This window comes from Dunckerocampus dactyliophorus, chromosome 10, assembly GCF_027744805.1.
Source record: "Dunckerocampus dactyliophorus isolate RoL2022-P2 chromosome 10, RoL_Ddac_1.1, whole genome shotgun sequence".
NCBI lineage: Eukaryota > Metazoa > Chordata > Actinopteri > Syngnathiformes > Syngnathidae > Dunckerocampus > Dunckerocampus dactyliophorus.
The window spans coordinates 27,434,821-27,448,701 of record NC_072828.1 but is presented as its reverse complement, the minus strand read 5'-3'; the positions used below and the strand labels follow the sequence as shown (position 1 = coordinate 27,448,701).

The following is a 13,881-nucleotide window of genomic DNA, read 5'->3' as shown; positions in this document are numbered from 1 at the left end:
ATAAAAAGTGTAAAAATTGTGAGCCTTCTGGCAGTGGTACATGCATGCTGTACATTTTGCCGTTTATAATCATATATTCATAAATTACTACCGATTTATGGTGAATGAGTTGAAAAAAAAAACGCCTATTTTTGGAGAAAATAAAATAACATCTTTAAAAAAAAGATGTTTTTGACCAAAAATGTGTGAATTTGCAGGCCCATGAAGGCTGAGGATCCTCTATATACTGTGTTAGATTACTGTGCGGCACATCTACACATTTACACCCCCTAAGTACTCGAAGACAATTGCACATCTTGCGCCAAAATTCCAATTTTTTGCACAAAAATGCAGCATTTTGATATTACAACAATTAGTGTGAGTGCATATTTGTTCATAAAATTCACTGAGTAAAGAAAAATGACTATAAATATCCCAAAGGTCAGTTTTCTACTAAATGGCACAACTAAATCTATAATAAGAAACTATCATAATAAAAACACTGTTTTGCCGACATTTATAAATATGAAGCACATTTAGTATTATTGTTACCCTAACATCATACTGTATGTTCCTTCATGTTCGTAACCAAATAAACGTCTCCACTCACACAACTATGGTGCGTTCAAAGGCGTTCAAAGTGGAAAATCTCAACGACGAAAAGACATTATCAGTGAAGCATAAAGACGTAAATGGAAAAATGTGCTGGGCTTTTACCTGTGTTATCACATATTTATAAATTATTACCAACGTAAAGTGACTGAGATGCATTTTCTATAAAAAAAAAAAACTGCCTATTTTCAGAGAAATAAATGTGTTTTTGGACCTAAAGCCCACGGATGCTGAGTCGCAAATGCACGGGGATCCACTGTGCATCACAAAAGCGTTGTATATTGTCTCCTCAAGATTATTTAATGACTCTTGTGGTTGAGAATCAATGCCAAGAAACTTGATTTGTTCAGAATTTGTAAGCGATCGTGCAAGATTTTTTTTCCGCGACAGGTGCATGACCTTTCTGTAAACATCCACAAAGGAGTACTTTGTTCTGAATAACCCATTCAAAACTTACATTCAAGTGCAGACATTTGCAAACACTTCCCTTTTGCGGTGAGTGATGTATTACACTTAACTAAATCTCCATTGGCACTTCATGCTTTTAGTCATCCCATTGACCCGGCTGGCGATTATTGCTTCCTCATTCTCCTTGCTTCTTGTCAGATCATCGTTTTAATCCCATGGCTATGTCCATCTCCCTCCTTTCCCTCATGGCCTCTAGGGTCTTGGATGAATAATGAAGATGTTCTACTCTACAAAGGAAACAACTGCTACTGGAATTTGACCCTTGTTTTGGTTTTAAATGTTCATATCTGACCCCTAAACATGAAAATTATTCGACCAGCCTTGTTTCTTCAGTTTATTGATCCATTTTAATGCCCGGTATAACTAAAGGTACATTTGATTGGACAAATATGATGGTAACAAATATAGTTCACTCATTCAGAGTTCAACTTCCATGGTTTTCTTGATAATAACCAAAATCACTTAAGTTCTTACATGAATAGCGATAGCATTATATGCCAAAAAATGTAACCCATATGAGCTATTTTTGTTGTCATCTCTATATTTGTCCAAACAAAGGTACGTCTAGTTGTATCAGGCATTAAAATGAACAACAAACTGACGAAACAAGGCTGGTCTAATATTTTTTTCCATGACTGTAGACATTTCCTCATGACACCTTTTTGTTATTTATTTGTACAGATTGAGTGAAAAATTCCACATTCCGCAATCACTAGGTCAAAAAGTCAATCTGAAGCTTTAGATAAGGTATAATGAGAGCAACATTCTTCACCTATTAGGATTAACTACAAAAGCCGTCTTAATACTTCACACATAAACTATTGTCTTTGTGATTTCAATGCAATGCAAATAAACTAAGCTTGCAAAATGAACGCACTCTGTGTCGAAAAGAGAGCAGGTCCCCCAGCACGTCCACCCACACAGACACACCAAACTCACGGGGATCACTGTTTGAAGTGAAAGCATTTAATTGTGGTCTTCTCATTCACGACTGGAAATTGCATTCGATTACAGTGTCTCACACCAAAACATTTTACAGCCAATGTACTTGCATGCGCTCATTTAATGACGCTGGTAATCAAAGTTTAGAAAATGTTAAATCCAGTTTTATCCCGAGTAATTCACCCCCTGGGTGCTGTAGTAGCATCGAAAGATGTAGCAGAACTGAAAGAAACAAGAAGCATGAAGGTTAAGCGCCACGTTGTCCCCATCCTATCAGAGGACGTCGCAATAATTGCAGTGTAATTAAAAGTGTAATTGGTTGTGAGGCGGTGTGTATGCTACCTCCACGCAGATATGCGCTCAACATGCGCTGGTGGCTGCAGGTTCAAGAGGGGACAGGCTGCCGTAATTGTGATGAATCTGCAGTTTTCGTCCTTGGCTTTTTACTGCACTAGCTAGAGAAACAGTTACACTGGCCATGTGAATATGGATGCTTGATGATTAGGAACTTTCTTGTTAAATAGCTTTTTTTTGTAAAAAAAAAAAAACAGTGTAAAATACATTTCTGACATAAAAATTGAATTATGGCCAAGTGGTCAGGAGATCTGGAAGATGAGGGTTGGAATCTCCTTTGGGCATCTCTGTGTGGTGTTTGCATGTTCTCCCCGTGCGTGCGTGGGTTTTCTTCTGGTACTCCGGTTTCCTCTCATAAATCCAAAAACATGCATGTTAAGTTAATTGGCGACTCCAGAGGTCCATAAGTATGAATGTGAGCGTGAATGGTTGTTTGTCTATACGGGCCCTGCCATTGGCTGGAGACCAGTCCAGGGTGTACCCCGCCTCTCACCCAAAGTCAGCTGGCATAGGCTCCAGCATAGCCCCCCGCCACCCTAGTGAGGATTAAGCATCATAGAAAATGAATGAATTAAAATCTAATTATACCCATCTCATGAAGACAAAAGGTCCAATCTGACTGTGTGTATTATTTATAAATTTCCTACTATTTCGTGAAACAAATGGAACAGCAACAAAACATTACACAGCCAAATATAAAATCAAATGTACAAAACTGTTTTCGCTAGTCTATAGTGAAAATTGGCATTCAGAAACACAAAGTGCCTCAGCTTTTATTTTCTCACTTTTCAACACCTCCCCCTGCGTCTCAGTACGACACACACGACACTACACATTTTGACCAATCACCTGCGGAAAAAAGCGAGAGAAAAAAACAGGACTTGTTCACTTCAAAGAACCGGCTCTAAGAGACATTTTGTTGGTGATCGACACGTCACACTAGCACACAGTGTTGGGAGTGACGGTGGTTAAAAATAATGGTGTTAACTCGTTTCCAGCTATCTTACACACTACAATACTAGGAGATATCACTTCTAATTGTTGTTGTCTGTGTTTCTTTGTAGTGGGAAGAAGTGAGTGGCTATGACGATGCCATGAATCCCATCCGGACTTACCAAGTTTGTAATGTGCGAGAGCTCAACCAGAATAACTGGCTACGCAGTGACTTTATCCCGCGGAAGGATGTGCTGCGTGTATATGTGGAGATGAAGTTCACAGTGCGTGACTGCAACAGCATCCCAAACATCCCAGGCTCCTGCAAAGAGACCTTCAACCTCTTCTACTATGAGTCGGACTCCGACTCAGCCACAGCAACCAGTCCGTTCTGGATGGAAAACCCATACGTGAAAGTGGACACCATCGCGCCAGATACGAGCTTTTCCAAGCTCGATTCCGGACTTGTTAACACTAAAGTCAGGAGTTTCGGGCCGTTGTCCAAAGCCGGGTTCTATCTGGCCTTCCAGGACCTTGGGGCTTGCATGTCGCTCATCTCAGTGAGGGTTTTTTATAAGAAGTGCTCCACCACCATAGCCAACTTTGCAGTTTTTCCAGAGACAGCAACCGGAGCTGAAGCGACATCCTTGGTCATTGCCCCTGGAACTTGTGTGCCCAACGCCTTGGAGGTGTCCGTGCCGCTAAAGTTGTACTGCAACGGAGATGGGGAATGGATGGTTCCTGTGGGTGCCTGCACCTGCTCAGCTGGTTTTGAGCCTGCCATGAAGGATACTCAATGTCAAGGTGAGCGTTACAGAGATGTCACGCCGTGAGGCAATCGTGAATTAATCGAAGTCTCTGCCTGACACCTTGACCCAGCATGGATTGATTTAGGTTCCCTTTATCACAAATGATGAATACATCTTATTAAATAGAAGTATTTATACTAGAAGTCTGTTACAGAGAAAGAACACTGTTTTGTATAAGGCAGCAGAGATGTTTGGAATCAAAGTCTTGGATGGTTTATGGCTCACGGACTATTTAACAATAATCCCTAGATAGAGACAAACATACTTTATTAAGAGAAATTCACGTTTCGAGCAGCTCTCCGAAAATGTCATAATAAACTTAATAGCTTAAATCACAAAATAAAACAACTAAGGCAAGACTGTAAAGATAAGGAAAGAAAAATAAGAATAGATACATACATAAATAAATAAATACGGTTCACTTCCAATTTGTAGTGCAACAATGCATAACAATAAGTAATAATAATAATAATCGTAATCATAAGAATACATAATAATAATAATAATAATAATACATAATTAGGTAAAAAGTCCAGTTCTGTGCGTGTTTTAGCGCTGCCCCTCTGGTGTGTTCAAAAGTCGCATGGCGTGGGGGAGGAATGATCTGCTCAGTCTTTCGATGGAGCAGGACAGTGATAGTAATCTGCCACTGAAACTGCTCTTCTGTTGGGAGATGATGCTGTGCACTGGATGATGCTGGTTGTCCATGATGGAAAGGAGCCTCCTCAGTGTCCTTTGCTCTGGCACAGATGTCAGGCTGTCCAGCTCAGTGCCAATGACAGAGCGTCGCTCTTGCCAGTTTTTCCAGGCCTGTGGTGTCCTTCTTGAGGCTGCTCCGCCAGCACCTAAGGCATATTAGTCAGGTTTTCATGCATTTTTACCTCATATTAAACGTAATTTAGCGTCAAATCACTCATTTTTTTCACTTTGTACTCAACTGAACTCTTCATAATTGTAGCCTCAAAGATGATTTTACTTATACCGTGGTTTTCGCAATCTGTTCCAAAACGAAGACCAGATCATTCAAAATCTGAGGCATTTTTTTCCATAAGAAATAACATAAACCCAGTGAAGATACACAAAAATATGAACGTGGTCAAGAAAAAAAGTACAAAGACTGGGTCACTGACATGTTGGAAGCTTTGTTTAGGTACTCCATTCCGTGGAAGGTTTCCAGTTTGTTCCACGCAATGTTTGGCCTGACGATAGCAGAGATGGTAGAAGAATGTCCGGCTAAAATCGAATCATACGAAACATCAAACTGAGGTTCGGCTGTATTTTAATGTTGGTTAAAAGTAACAGTCGCCTGCTATTCAAAGTCATTTTGCAACATTATGTCTACATGGTAAAACAATCCACTGTACTGTAGATGACACTGTCCGCCTGTTGTTCACCCTTCTGACCTCGCTTTAGCCTGGCAGCTGGTTGCTAAATAAATGGAAATGCTTGAGAGGTTGTCTGTTTATGAAAGCCGGGAGGCCCCCCCACTCCCCACCCCAATGATGGTTTCAGGCCTGATGGACAACACGACGAGTTCACTGAGGTTGAGAGCAAGGTGAATTTAACCAAGCAAGGTCTCGGCTGAAATAGAGTGCAGGTGACAGCAGGAGAGGGGAGGATAAATGGAAAGTATGAGGCGAGGGGTATGAGGGCGGAAAATTAGGCTCAGGTTGTGTAGGTCAAATGGAGACAGGAGAATGAGAGAGGGGCGGGGACGGGGAGCTGGCAAGGTTTATTGATGAGCAGAGGTGATGGAGATGTGTCTGTGTGTGCAGGTTCAGCATAGCCACCCTGCTGTAGGGCTCGGAATAACAACGACAATCGGGAGGTTTTGAATGGGGAAGAAGGTCATCTGAGTGGTGGGGCAGGACATCTCTCGATAGTGTCATTGTTGTGTTAAATAAAATCAAATAAAATTAAACTAAATGAAAAAAATGCAATCAAAATGCACGGTTTCGACTTCCACTGTCAGAGACGCTTTCATTTAAAACAGGGGTGTCCAAACTCTTTCAAAAAGGATGTGGGACCACTTTAAAAATCAGAAAATTTATATATATATATATATATATATTATATTTTATATGTTTTAATATATTTTAAATATTTTCTCTAAAATATTGCACTGCAATATTAAAAAAAAATTATATTATAAATTATATTAAAACATATTTTAATATAAAAAATAATAAATTAACATAAAAAAACTTAAAAACTGTTCATGTTTTTAACAAAAACATGTATTCATTTCAACAGTGACAAAGCTTAAATCTATTATGATTATTATTATTATTAGGAACCGTTTCTCCTTACATTACATTTTGAGCTGTTTTAAACATTTTTTTTTTTTACAAATATTTAATCTTTCTTCTTGTACATTTTTTTTCTTGTAATAGTATGACTTTATTCTCATAATATTTTTGACTTCATTATCATAATAATATTACCTTTAATATTTAACATTGAATATTTTGTCCTTTAATATTTGTTTTATTATTATTTATTGTTTATTATTATTTAATATTTTTTCTTAACTTTATGACTTTACTGTGTTGATATTTTGTCTTTATTCTTGTAAAATTACTGCTTTTTTTCCACTTTTGCTGTTTTTTTTATTTTCTTGGTTAAATGTGTTTTTAGAATGTGCCGGGGGCCAATAACAAAAGCAGTTGCGGACCGTAAATGGCCCCTGGGCTGTACTTTGGAAACCCCTGATTTAAAAAGTATAAAGTGTAGCAGAGATGTTGACTAAAAATTCAAAAGGACAAAAAAGAAATCGCAAAGCTAGCCCCATCGTCTAACCTATGAGACTTTCACTTGTCAGCCTAACGAGAAAAGAAAATGTAAACCCCTGATTTTTGAAGTCGTTCTTGTACTGCATGTAAAATAAAATAGTGGTCCGCTCGTTCCATTAGATTGCGTTGTAAATGGTTAGAAACCAATTTGTTCCTGGCGGCAGAAGGTGAAGTTCCCTGATGACCGGACCCTGTTCTTTAATCAAGCTCCACTGGTCTGGCCTCGTTGTCTGTCCTCACCTTTTATGTTACACAATAATACTTCTTCACGATGCTCTTTCTGCTCTCTCTCTCTCTCTCTCTCTCTTTCTCCCCTGTTTCAAAGGACGGCGCCTTCATTTCTCCACCCCTCAGTCTCTACTACCCCCCCACCCCCCACACCGCACCTCATTTCATTCTAATCTGAAGGCCGTTTCTCTCATTAATACACCATCCGATTTACAGTAAGGACATTGCATTTCTGCTAATCGATGAGCCTCTCCTGCCTCTCCCCTCATTTGCAGCGCTATCCCTCCCAGCCCCCCCCCCCCTCTTTTCGCCACACTTTCCATTTTCACAATTCATTTTAATCAGCTTCTTAAGCCCTATGTTCTGCATGAGAGGATAAGACACAGGGGAGTGAAGGGGAATGGGTGTGGGGGTAGAAGCGCTTGCGGGATTAACATTTTCACTGCCTCCACATCTTCTACCTCTTCCTCTCTTTTTTTTCTCCCCCTTGTCTCTCTTTCTTTCTCATTCTTTAGTTGGTTCCTTAGGGGGAAATGGATGAAAGCAAGACGATGACCCCTTTACTCGCGAGAAATGATTGATCAGCATTTTCAAGCCAATTTAATGGGGACGCTTCCTCAACATCTTTCATTTGGCTAACATGTTGAAAATCCTATACTTTTATCTCCCTTGAGTAGGGAAATTGCTTATGGTTTTCTTTGTGTCGGGGTGAACTCAAATGAACCCGCATGGGCTCAGCCAGCGGGTGGCCATGCGAGAAGCTGCCTGCTATACGTCAAGGGCATTTTTATGTGTTTATCCAGCTCTACTTCCTTTTAGCCAGTGGTGTGGATAACTCTGATTAATGGTGGAAGAACAAACACACTCAGTGCTAATGTACACGACTCCGCCAACTGGAGGCCATGTGCTAATATTGAGTTTTGCAGGACAGGAACGCATTAAGTGGTCCGCTGCAGTGACCTCCGACCTTTTAACAGGAAGCCAAAACTAACTCAAACTCAGAAGCCGTGGTAATAATTCTCCTTTGCGAGAGACACATTTTTTGCACATGACGTGAGCCATGCTGACCTGCGATGCTGTCTTGCTTTGCTATGGAGCCTACAAAAGTGCCAGTTTTTGACCATAATGTATCATCTGATATAAACCTCCAAACGACTACTGTGGTGCCTCGCTTTTTGTTATTAATTCCTTCCAAAAGGTCAGACGAAAACCGGAACGTAGAAAAACAGAGGCATTTTTTCCAACAGGAAATACCTTAAATTCTGGTGTATAAGCCGCAGCCACTAAATTTAGAGGGGGAAAACAGATTTGTACATATATAACACATCATAAAATATTCCATATTGTGGCGCACATAAGTCAGTGAGGACCTGTCAGCTCTTTATTTGACAGGAGCCAATCATGAGCGATGGAAAAATGACGAACTTGTCAACCCACTGGGATTTGCAGGACGTCATGACTCAATATAACAGTCTGACTCACGGTTTCATCTTACAAACAACATTAAACTCATCACTCATCACACAGCAACTGGACACTCAACTAATAACTCAGAACTATACAAACATGTACCAATAAGAGTTTCACATGGAAAAAAACACATTTAATGTCCTCCCATAATGCATTTCGTTTGAAAAAAAAAACATTTAATTGGAGGAGGGCATAGAAAACATAGAAAATTACTGCAGTGCTGCCTCTGTCCACCAAAGGGAGCCAGACAACCCGGAGCCCAGAGGAAGGCTGACGTCATTGCAGCGTCCCAATGAATGCGTTGCTCGGACTCAATTTTCTTCGAAAATCAAATCATACAAAAACCGAGGTTTGCCTCCACTATAAATTCATTTGTTGCATTTATCAGGCCATCGATCCATCCATCCATCTTCTTCCGCTTATCCGAGTTCGGGTCGCGGGGGCAGCAGCCTAAGCAGGGAAGCACAGACTTCCCTCTCCCCGACTAATTCGTCCAGCTCTTCCTGGCATTCCCAGGCCAGTTCAGAGACATAGTCTCTCCTGGGTCTTCCCCTGAGACCTCCTACCGATCGGGTAGGATGCTGTCAAAAACGTATTTTCTTCGATAAACTCAAGTGAGAAGGTGGTTAAAGCGATTCGCTTACGGTTTTGAAGACCATTCTTCTCAGTATTGAGTGCGAATAAACCACATGAGGGCAGGCTGTGTGTGTTAATATCAATTAACGCCAGTGTTTTGGCTCTGAGGTAGGCGTGTCCAAACGTTTTCCACGAGGGCCACATATTAAAAAATGAAAGAATACAAGTGCCACTTGTATAAAAGATGCTAAGAAGTTATATATGTATTCCAAGAAAAATCTGCGTCTCAGCTTTGTGGGACAGTTGAGACAGCATGTTATTAGTATGATCTTTGCAATTTTTAAATGTTCCAAATATTTCAATTTTCTTCTTTCTATTCTGACTTTATTCCCATAATATTATAACTTTTTCTCCACTCTAATTTTCCAAAAAATACAACTAACGTTAGTTTCTCATAATATTACAACTTTAAAAAATATCAATTTTTTTCTTTAATATTTCAACTGTGTGCTATTAAAATGACATTTTTTCCTCATATTATGAGTGAGTGAGTGAGTGAATGAGTGAGTGAGTGAGTGAGTGAGTAAAATTACAACTTTTTTCTCAGTGAATACAACATTTTTCTTTTAACATTTTGACTTTATTCCTTTATTCCTACAGCTGCTTTTTTTCCGATTTCTGCTGTTGTTTTCTTTTTTAATTTTCCAAATATTTCAGCTTTCTTCTTGCAAGTGTTCTTCTCGTAATTAGGCCTTTTTTTCCCAAAATATTTTGACTTTCTTGTCTTGTCTTGACTTTCTTTCTTTTCTGCAACCTCATATGCCAAAACCTAGCTACTTTTTTTAACATTTAGTTTGTTTTTCATACTATTACGACTTAAAAAAAATAAGATCTCTAATATTTCAGCTTTATGCTACTTTAATGATGTTATTTTTCAGTGTAATATTACGATGTTATTCTCGTAAAATTTGAAACTTTTTCTCGTTAGATTACAACTTTATTCTTGTAAAGTTACTGCTGAATTTTCCATGTTTGCTGTTGTTGTTTTACAGCGTGATAGTGATCTTCTATTTGGAAAATGGGACATATGTTTGACCAAAAATCATGGTTCTTTACCCTTTTGGTTTTCTTTCTCCTTCCACACTAGCTTGCAGCCCTGGAACCTTCAAGTACAAGCAAGGGGAGGGCTTCTGTTTGCCTTGCCCTGCAAACAGCCGTGCCAGCTCTGGAGCGGCAAGCGTTTGCTCCTGTCGAAACGGTTACTACCGATCGGACACGGACACCCCCGACTCACCCTGCACAAGTAAGTGAAGACTGCTTTTATTTGACTACATATCCGTCTGTCTTACTTATCCTGTGTAAAGTTGAAGTGAGAAGTGAGTGGACAGATCAGTTTTAGGGTTGACACCGGTTTTGAAGTCATTGTCAGAAGTCCTGAACTTGTGGGTCCTCCGTAACGGTTATCACCACTTGGGACAGAAGTTTTTTTTCCCACCACAACGCAGAGAAGGCAAACACTTCTGCTTGTTTTCCCAACGCTATCCAAAACGTTATCATCTCGACCCAGCTGCCTACAAAGAGAAGTCTATCTCTGCCTAACGGTTTTTTTCAGTGTAACCGTAATGCTTTTATTAAAAGCAAACACGCTTGTGTAGGAGCAGATGCATTCACTGGAGACCTGGGAAGAATCTACATTTCCTGTCTGTGGCTGGGGTGAGGTGGTTAGTGGGGTTTGTGTGTGTGTGTGTGTGTGTGTGTTCCCCAGCACAACTAGAGATAAGGTTCCGGTAATTGGATAAGAATTGCCAAGTGTCTGCCAATAAATTTTCTCACTCGTCTCCCCTTTTTTCTCAGACTCATTAAGAGGAAGAGAAAAACTGTCCCAGTTAACATGAAAAAATAACAACACCGCCGTTATGCTGATTGCTGAGATGATTGAATAAATTTTAGTGTAATGATGCAATCTGAACTCCATTGTCTGTACGTGACTGCACTGTCAAAAAGACACATTTTGATGCAGCCATTATGCACGGAGATTTCATTCATACTCTTTCCCAACCCATTTTTCTCATCCCATCACGCCTTTTGCAGCTGTTCCCTCCGCCCCACGCAATGTCATCTCCAGTGTGAATGAAACTTCACTTGTTCTGGAATGGAGCGAGCCAAGGGATATGGGCGGCCGCAATGACACCTTCTACAACGTCATCTGCAAGAAGTGCCTGCCCGAGCGGGGAATGTGCTCTCGCTGCGATGACAACGTGGACATCTCGCCGCGCCACCTGGGTCTTACCCTGCGCAGAGTGGCGGTCCGCAACCTGCAAGCCCACACGCAGTACAGCTTTGAGATTCAGGCCGTCAACGGCGTTTCCAACAAGAGTCCTTACACGCCTCAGTTTTCTACAGTGAACATCACCACGAATCAGGCTGGTAGGTGTTTTGCAATTTTGAGGCCATTTGAGCCATACTGAACATGTGGGCTTTGTTCTAAAGTGATTTTCATGTACCGAAAAGTAGTGATCAATGCCTTGTGTGCAGGTAGGCGTGTGTTACATATTTTTTTCTTTGAACAGGGATCAAGAGCAAAGACATTCTTCTGAATGAGCTTAGTAAAGGACTTTTTTCACACACCCACTGCTTGCTTTGTTCTAACACCACTCCAAATAGCAATAGGGAGTTTATTCAACATGCTGAACCCTCAGTATTCTAGCAGCCCACTGCTCCCAACCCACTGCTCCACCAGCCTACAGCGATATCAGTAAGTAGGTCAATGTCGTCGACGTGTTGAGTATATTGTATATATGCGCTACTATTTTAGAAAGGAGCTATGTGGCTTGGTGGACTTTGGTTTTATGGTGACGTTTCACAGTCTCCATGTAAAAAAGGCTTTTGTTATGGTTCTCACTGACCTCTTAAGTTCAGCTTTGGATGTATTTGGTCGCTTTGTTAAATTTGCTCTATCGCTAGGCTTAGACAACATAGAGGATTATCTGTGGCCCCATCCCCCTCATCATCTTCTCTCCGTGGCCTTGTCCTTTACCCTTGTGGCCCAGCTCTCGTGAAAGATGCTTAAGAAATGTATTCTCTTTGTGGATGTGGGACCCAAAGGCTCCACCGTGCCTCATGATAGGCCTTCATTGTTTTATGAGGGGTGCAGCACTAGGATGACAGACCCCAGTGTCCATTCATGGGCACCCTGGGTCAGAGCAGAACAGGAGGAGAGGAAAAAAGGGGCAAGAGAGCATCATCTGTGATTAGATTATCCCCCGATGTAGCTCCAGGACTTTCCCCACATGTGCATTCAACTTTAAGAACCAAAATAAATACTAGGGTGGTGATAAGCCCTGGGGGCCACCTCCATGGTTACTTCTACATCTGGCCCTGGAGGACAGAGCCTAATCCCCTGGCTGGAGTAACCAGGGAATCTACTCTGGAACTATTGTCTTCTGGGAGAGACAGAGGTGTGGTGGAGGTCTGGGATAGGGTGGGCTTGCAGGGGAGGGAAGAAGAAAAGACTTGGGGATGAAGAACAGAAGGATGTCTGGCCTCAGACACAAGCTGGATTTGGAAAAGAAAAAATGTAAGGGGTCGGGGATCAAAGAACAACAACAAAAAAAAAAACTGGGGATAAAATAAGTTTTAACAAGAATGGGAAGCCTGCAGGGGAGGGGCGTTGGTGGAGGGGAAAAAAAAGAGAACGGTTAAGACAGAATTGATACGGAGCGTGTGATAAAAAGTTAAGACGGTGACAGATTGCTAAACGTCAAAGGAAGAAGGTGTAGCTATGGAAAAAGGGAGTAGGTTTAAGGAGAAGGTACACTCAGACAGTTACGAAACAAAGACCTCGATGTAGGAGCGAGTGAGTCAGAGCCAGACCAGGCCTGAACTGAGAAGAGAGGAAAGAGAGACTGAAGCAGACAAAACTTAGCTTGAAAAGGCAAAAAAAAAGCCTGGAAACTGAGGTGGGTGGAACAGCACTGTGTTTGATTCCTTCTGTAAGTGTGTGTTTCTTTGTCTAAGTACAATATGTGATTATGCTTACATAATGGTCCACGGGGTGTCCACATTTACATGTGCGGCTGTAGATTTTACAGCTAGGCACCCTCTCTCTCCCAATCCAAGGTCTAGTCTATCTAAAATAGTGGCTTTTCTCTCTCCTGTTTGCTTTTCCTTGTGTAGCACCATCTGCAGTACCTACAGTTCACCTGATGGCGGCCACAGCGAGCACCATGAGCCTGTCCTGGCTGCCTCCAGAAAAACCCAACGGAATCATTCTGGATTATGAGATTAAATACCATGAGAAGGTAAGCAGAAATGTAAGTCCTTTAATTCAATCCAATTTCACTGACAATCGTGGTCACTGTGTCATCTGTGCATTTGTAAATGAGGAAAACAATGCCACTGCTGATAAACACATGGTTGCAGAGAGGCAAGTTCCCATCCCCAATCTTTGTTTGTGTAATCCTCCCCGAATTATTTCCCCCTTTCACGCTCTCACTGCCTGAGCATTTGCCATCTTGCCATTATGCTCTGCCGTTCTGTAGACCCCCGATTCTGTGTCTCCGTCTTTGCCTCCCATATTACCCCTAGTCTTCTCTCCAGCCGTCCATTAGAAAGTATTTTTCAGGAGTGCACAGAACTGTGACTATGTGCCTTGGGGAGTAAACAAAAGCATTCACTGTATATCTGCAGTTTCTTGTCTTGCCGTTGTCCCATCGGAT

General features: G+C 41.1%; 1 protein-coding gene across 15 annotated transcripts in view; it reads left to right on the top strand.

Moving 5' to 3' along the window:
• Positions 1-13,881, top strand: part of LOC129189368 (ephrin type-B receptor 3-like) — a 74,430-nt gene that overhangs the window by 40,420 nt on the left and 20,129 nt on the right. For 10 of the 15 annotated variants that reach the window (XM_054791016.1, XM_054791014.1, XM_054791011.1 and 7 more), the window contains exons 3-6: positions 3,420-4,092; positions 10,311-10,466; positions 11,255-11,590; positions 13,340-13,476. In XM_054791016.1, the coding sequence (XP_054646991.1) occupies positions 3,420-4,092; positions 10,311-10,466; positions 11,255-11,590; positions 13,340-13,476 (1,302 nt within the window). The remainder of the gene's footprint in view (positions 1-3,419; positions 4,093-10,310; positions 10,467-11,254; positions 11,591-13,339; positions 13,477-13,881) is intronic. The other 5 variants (XM_054791018.1, XM_054791013.1, XM_054791009.1 and 2 more) reach the window with 1 other exon arrangement.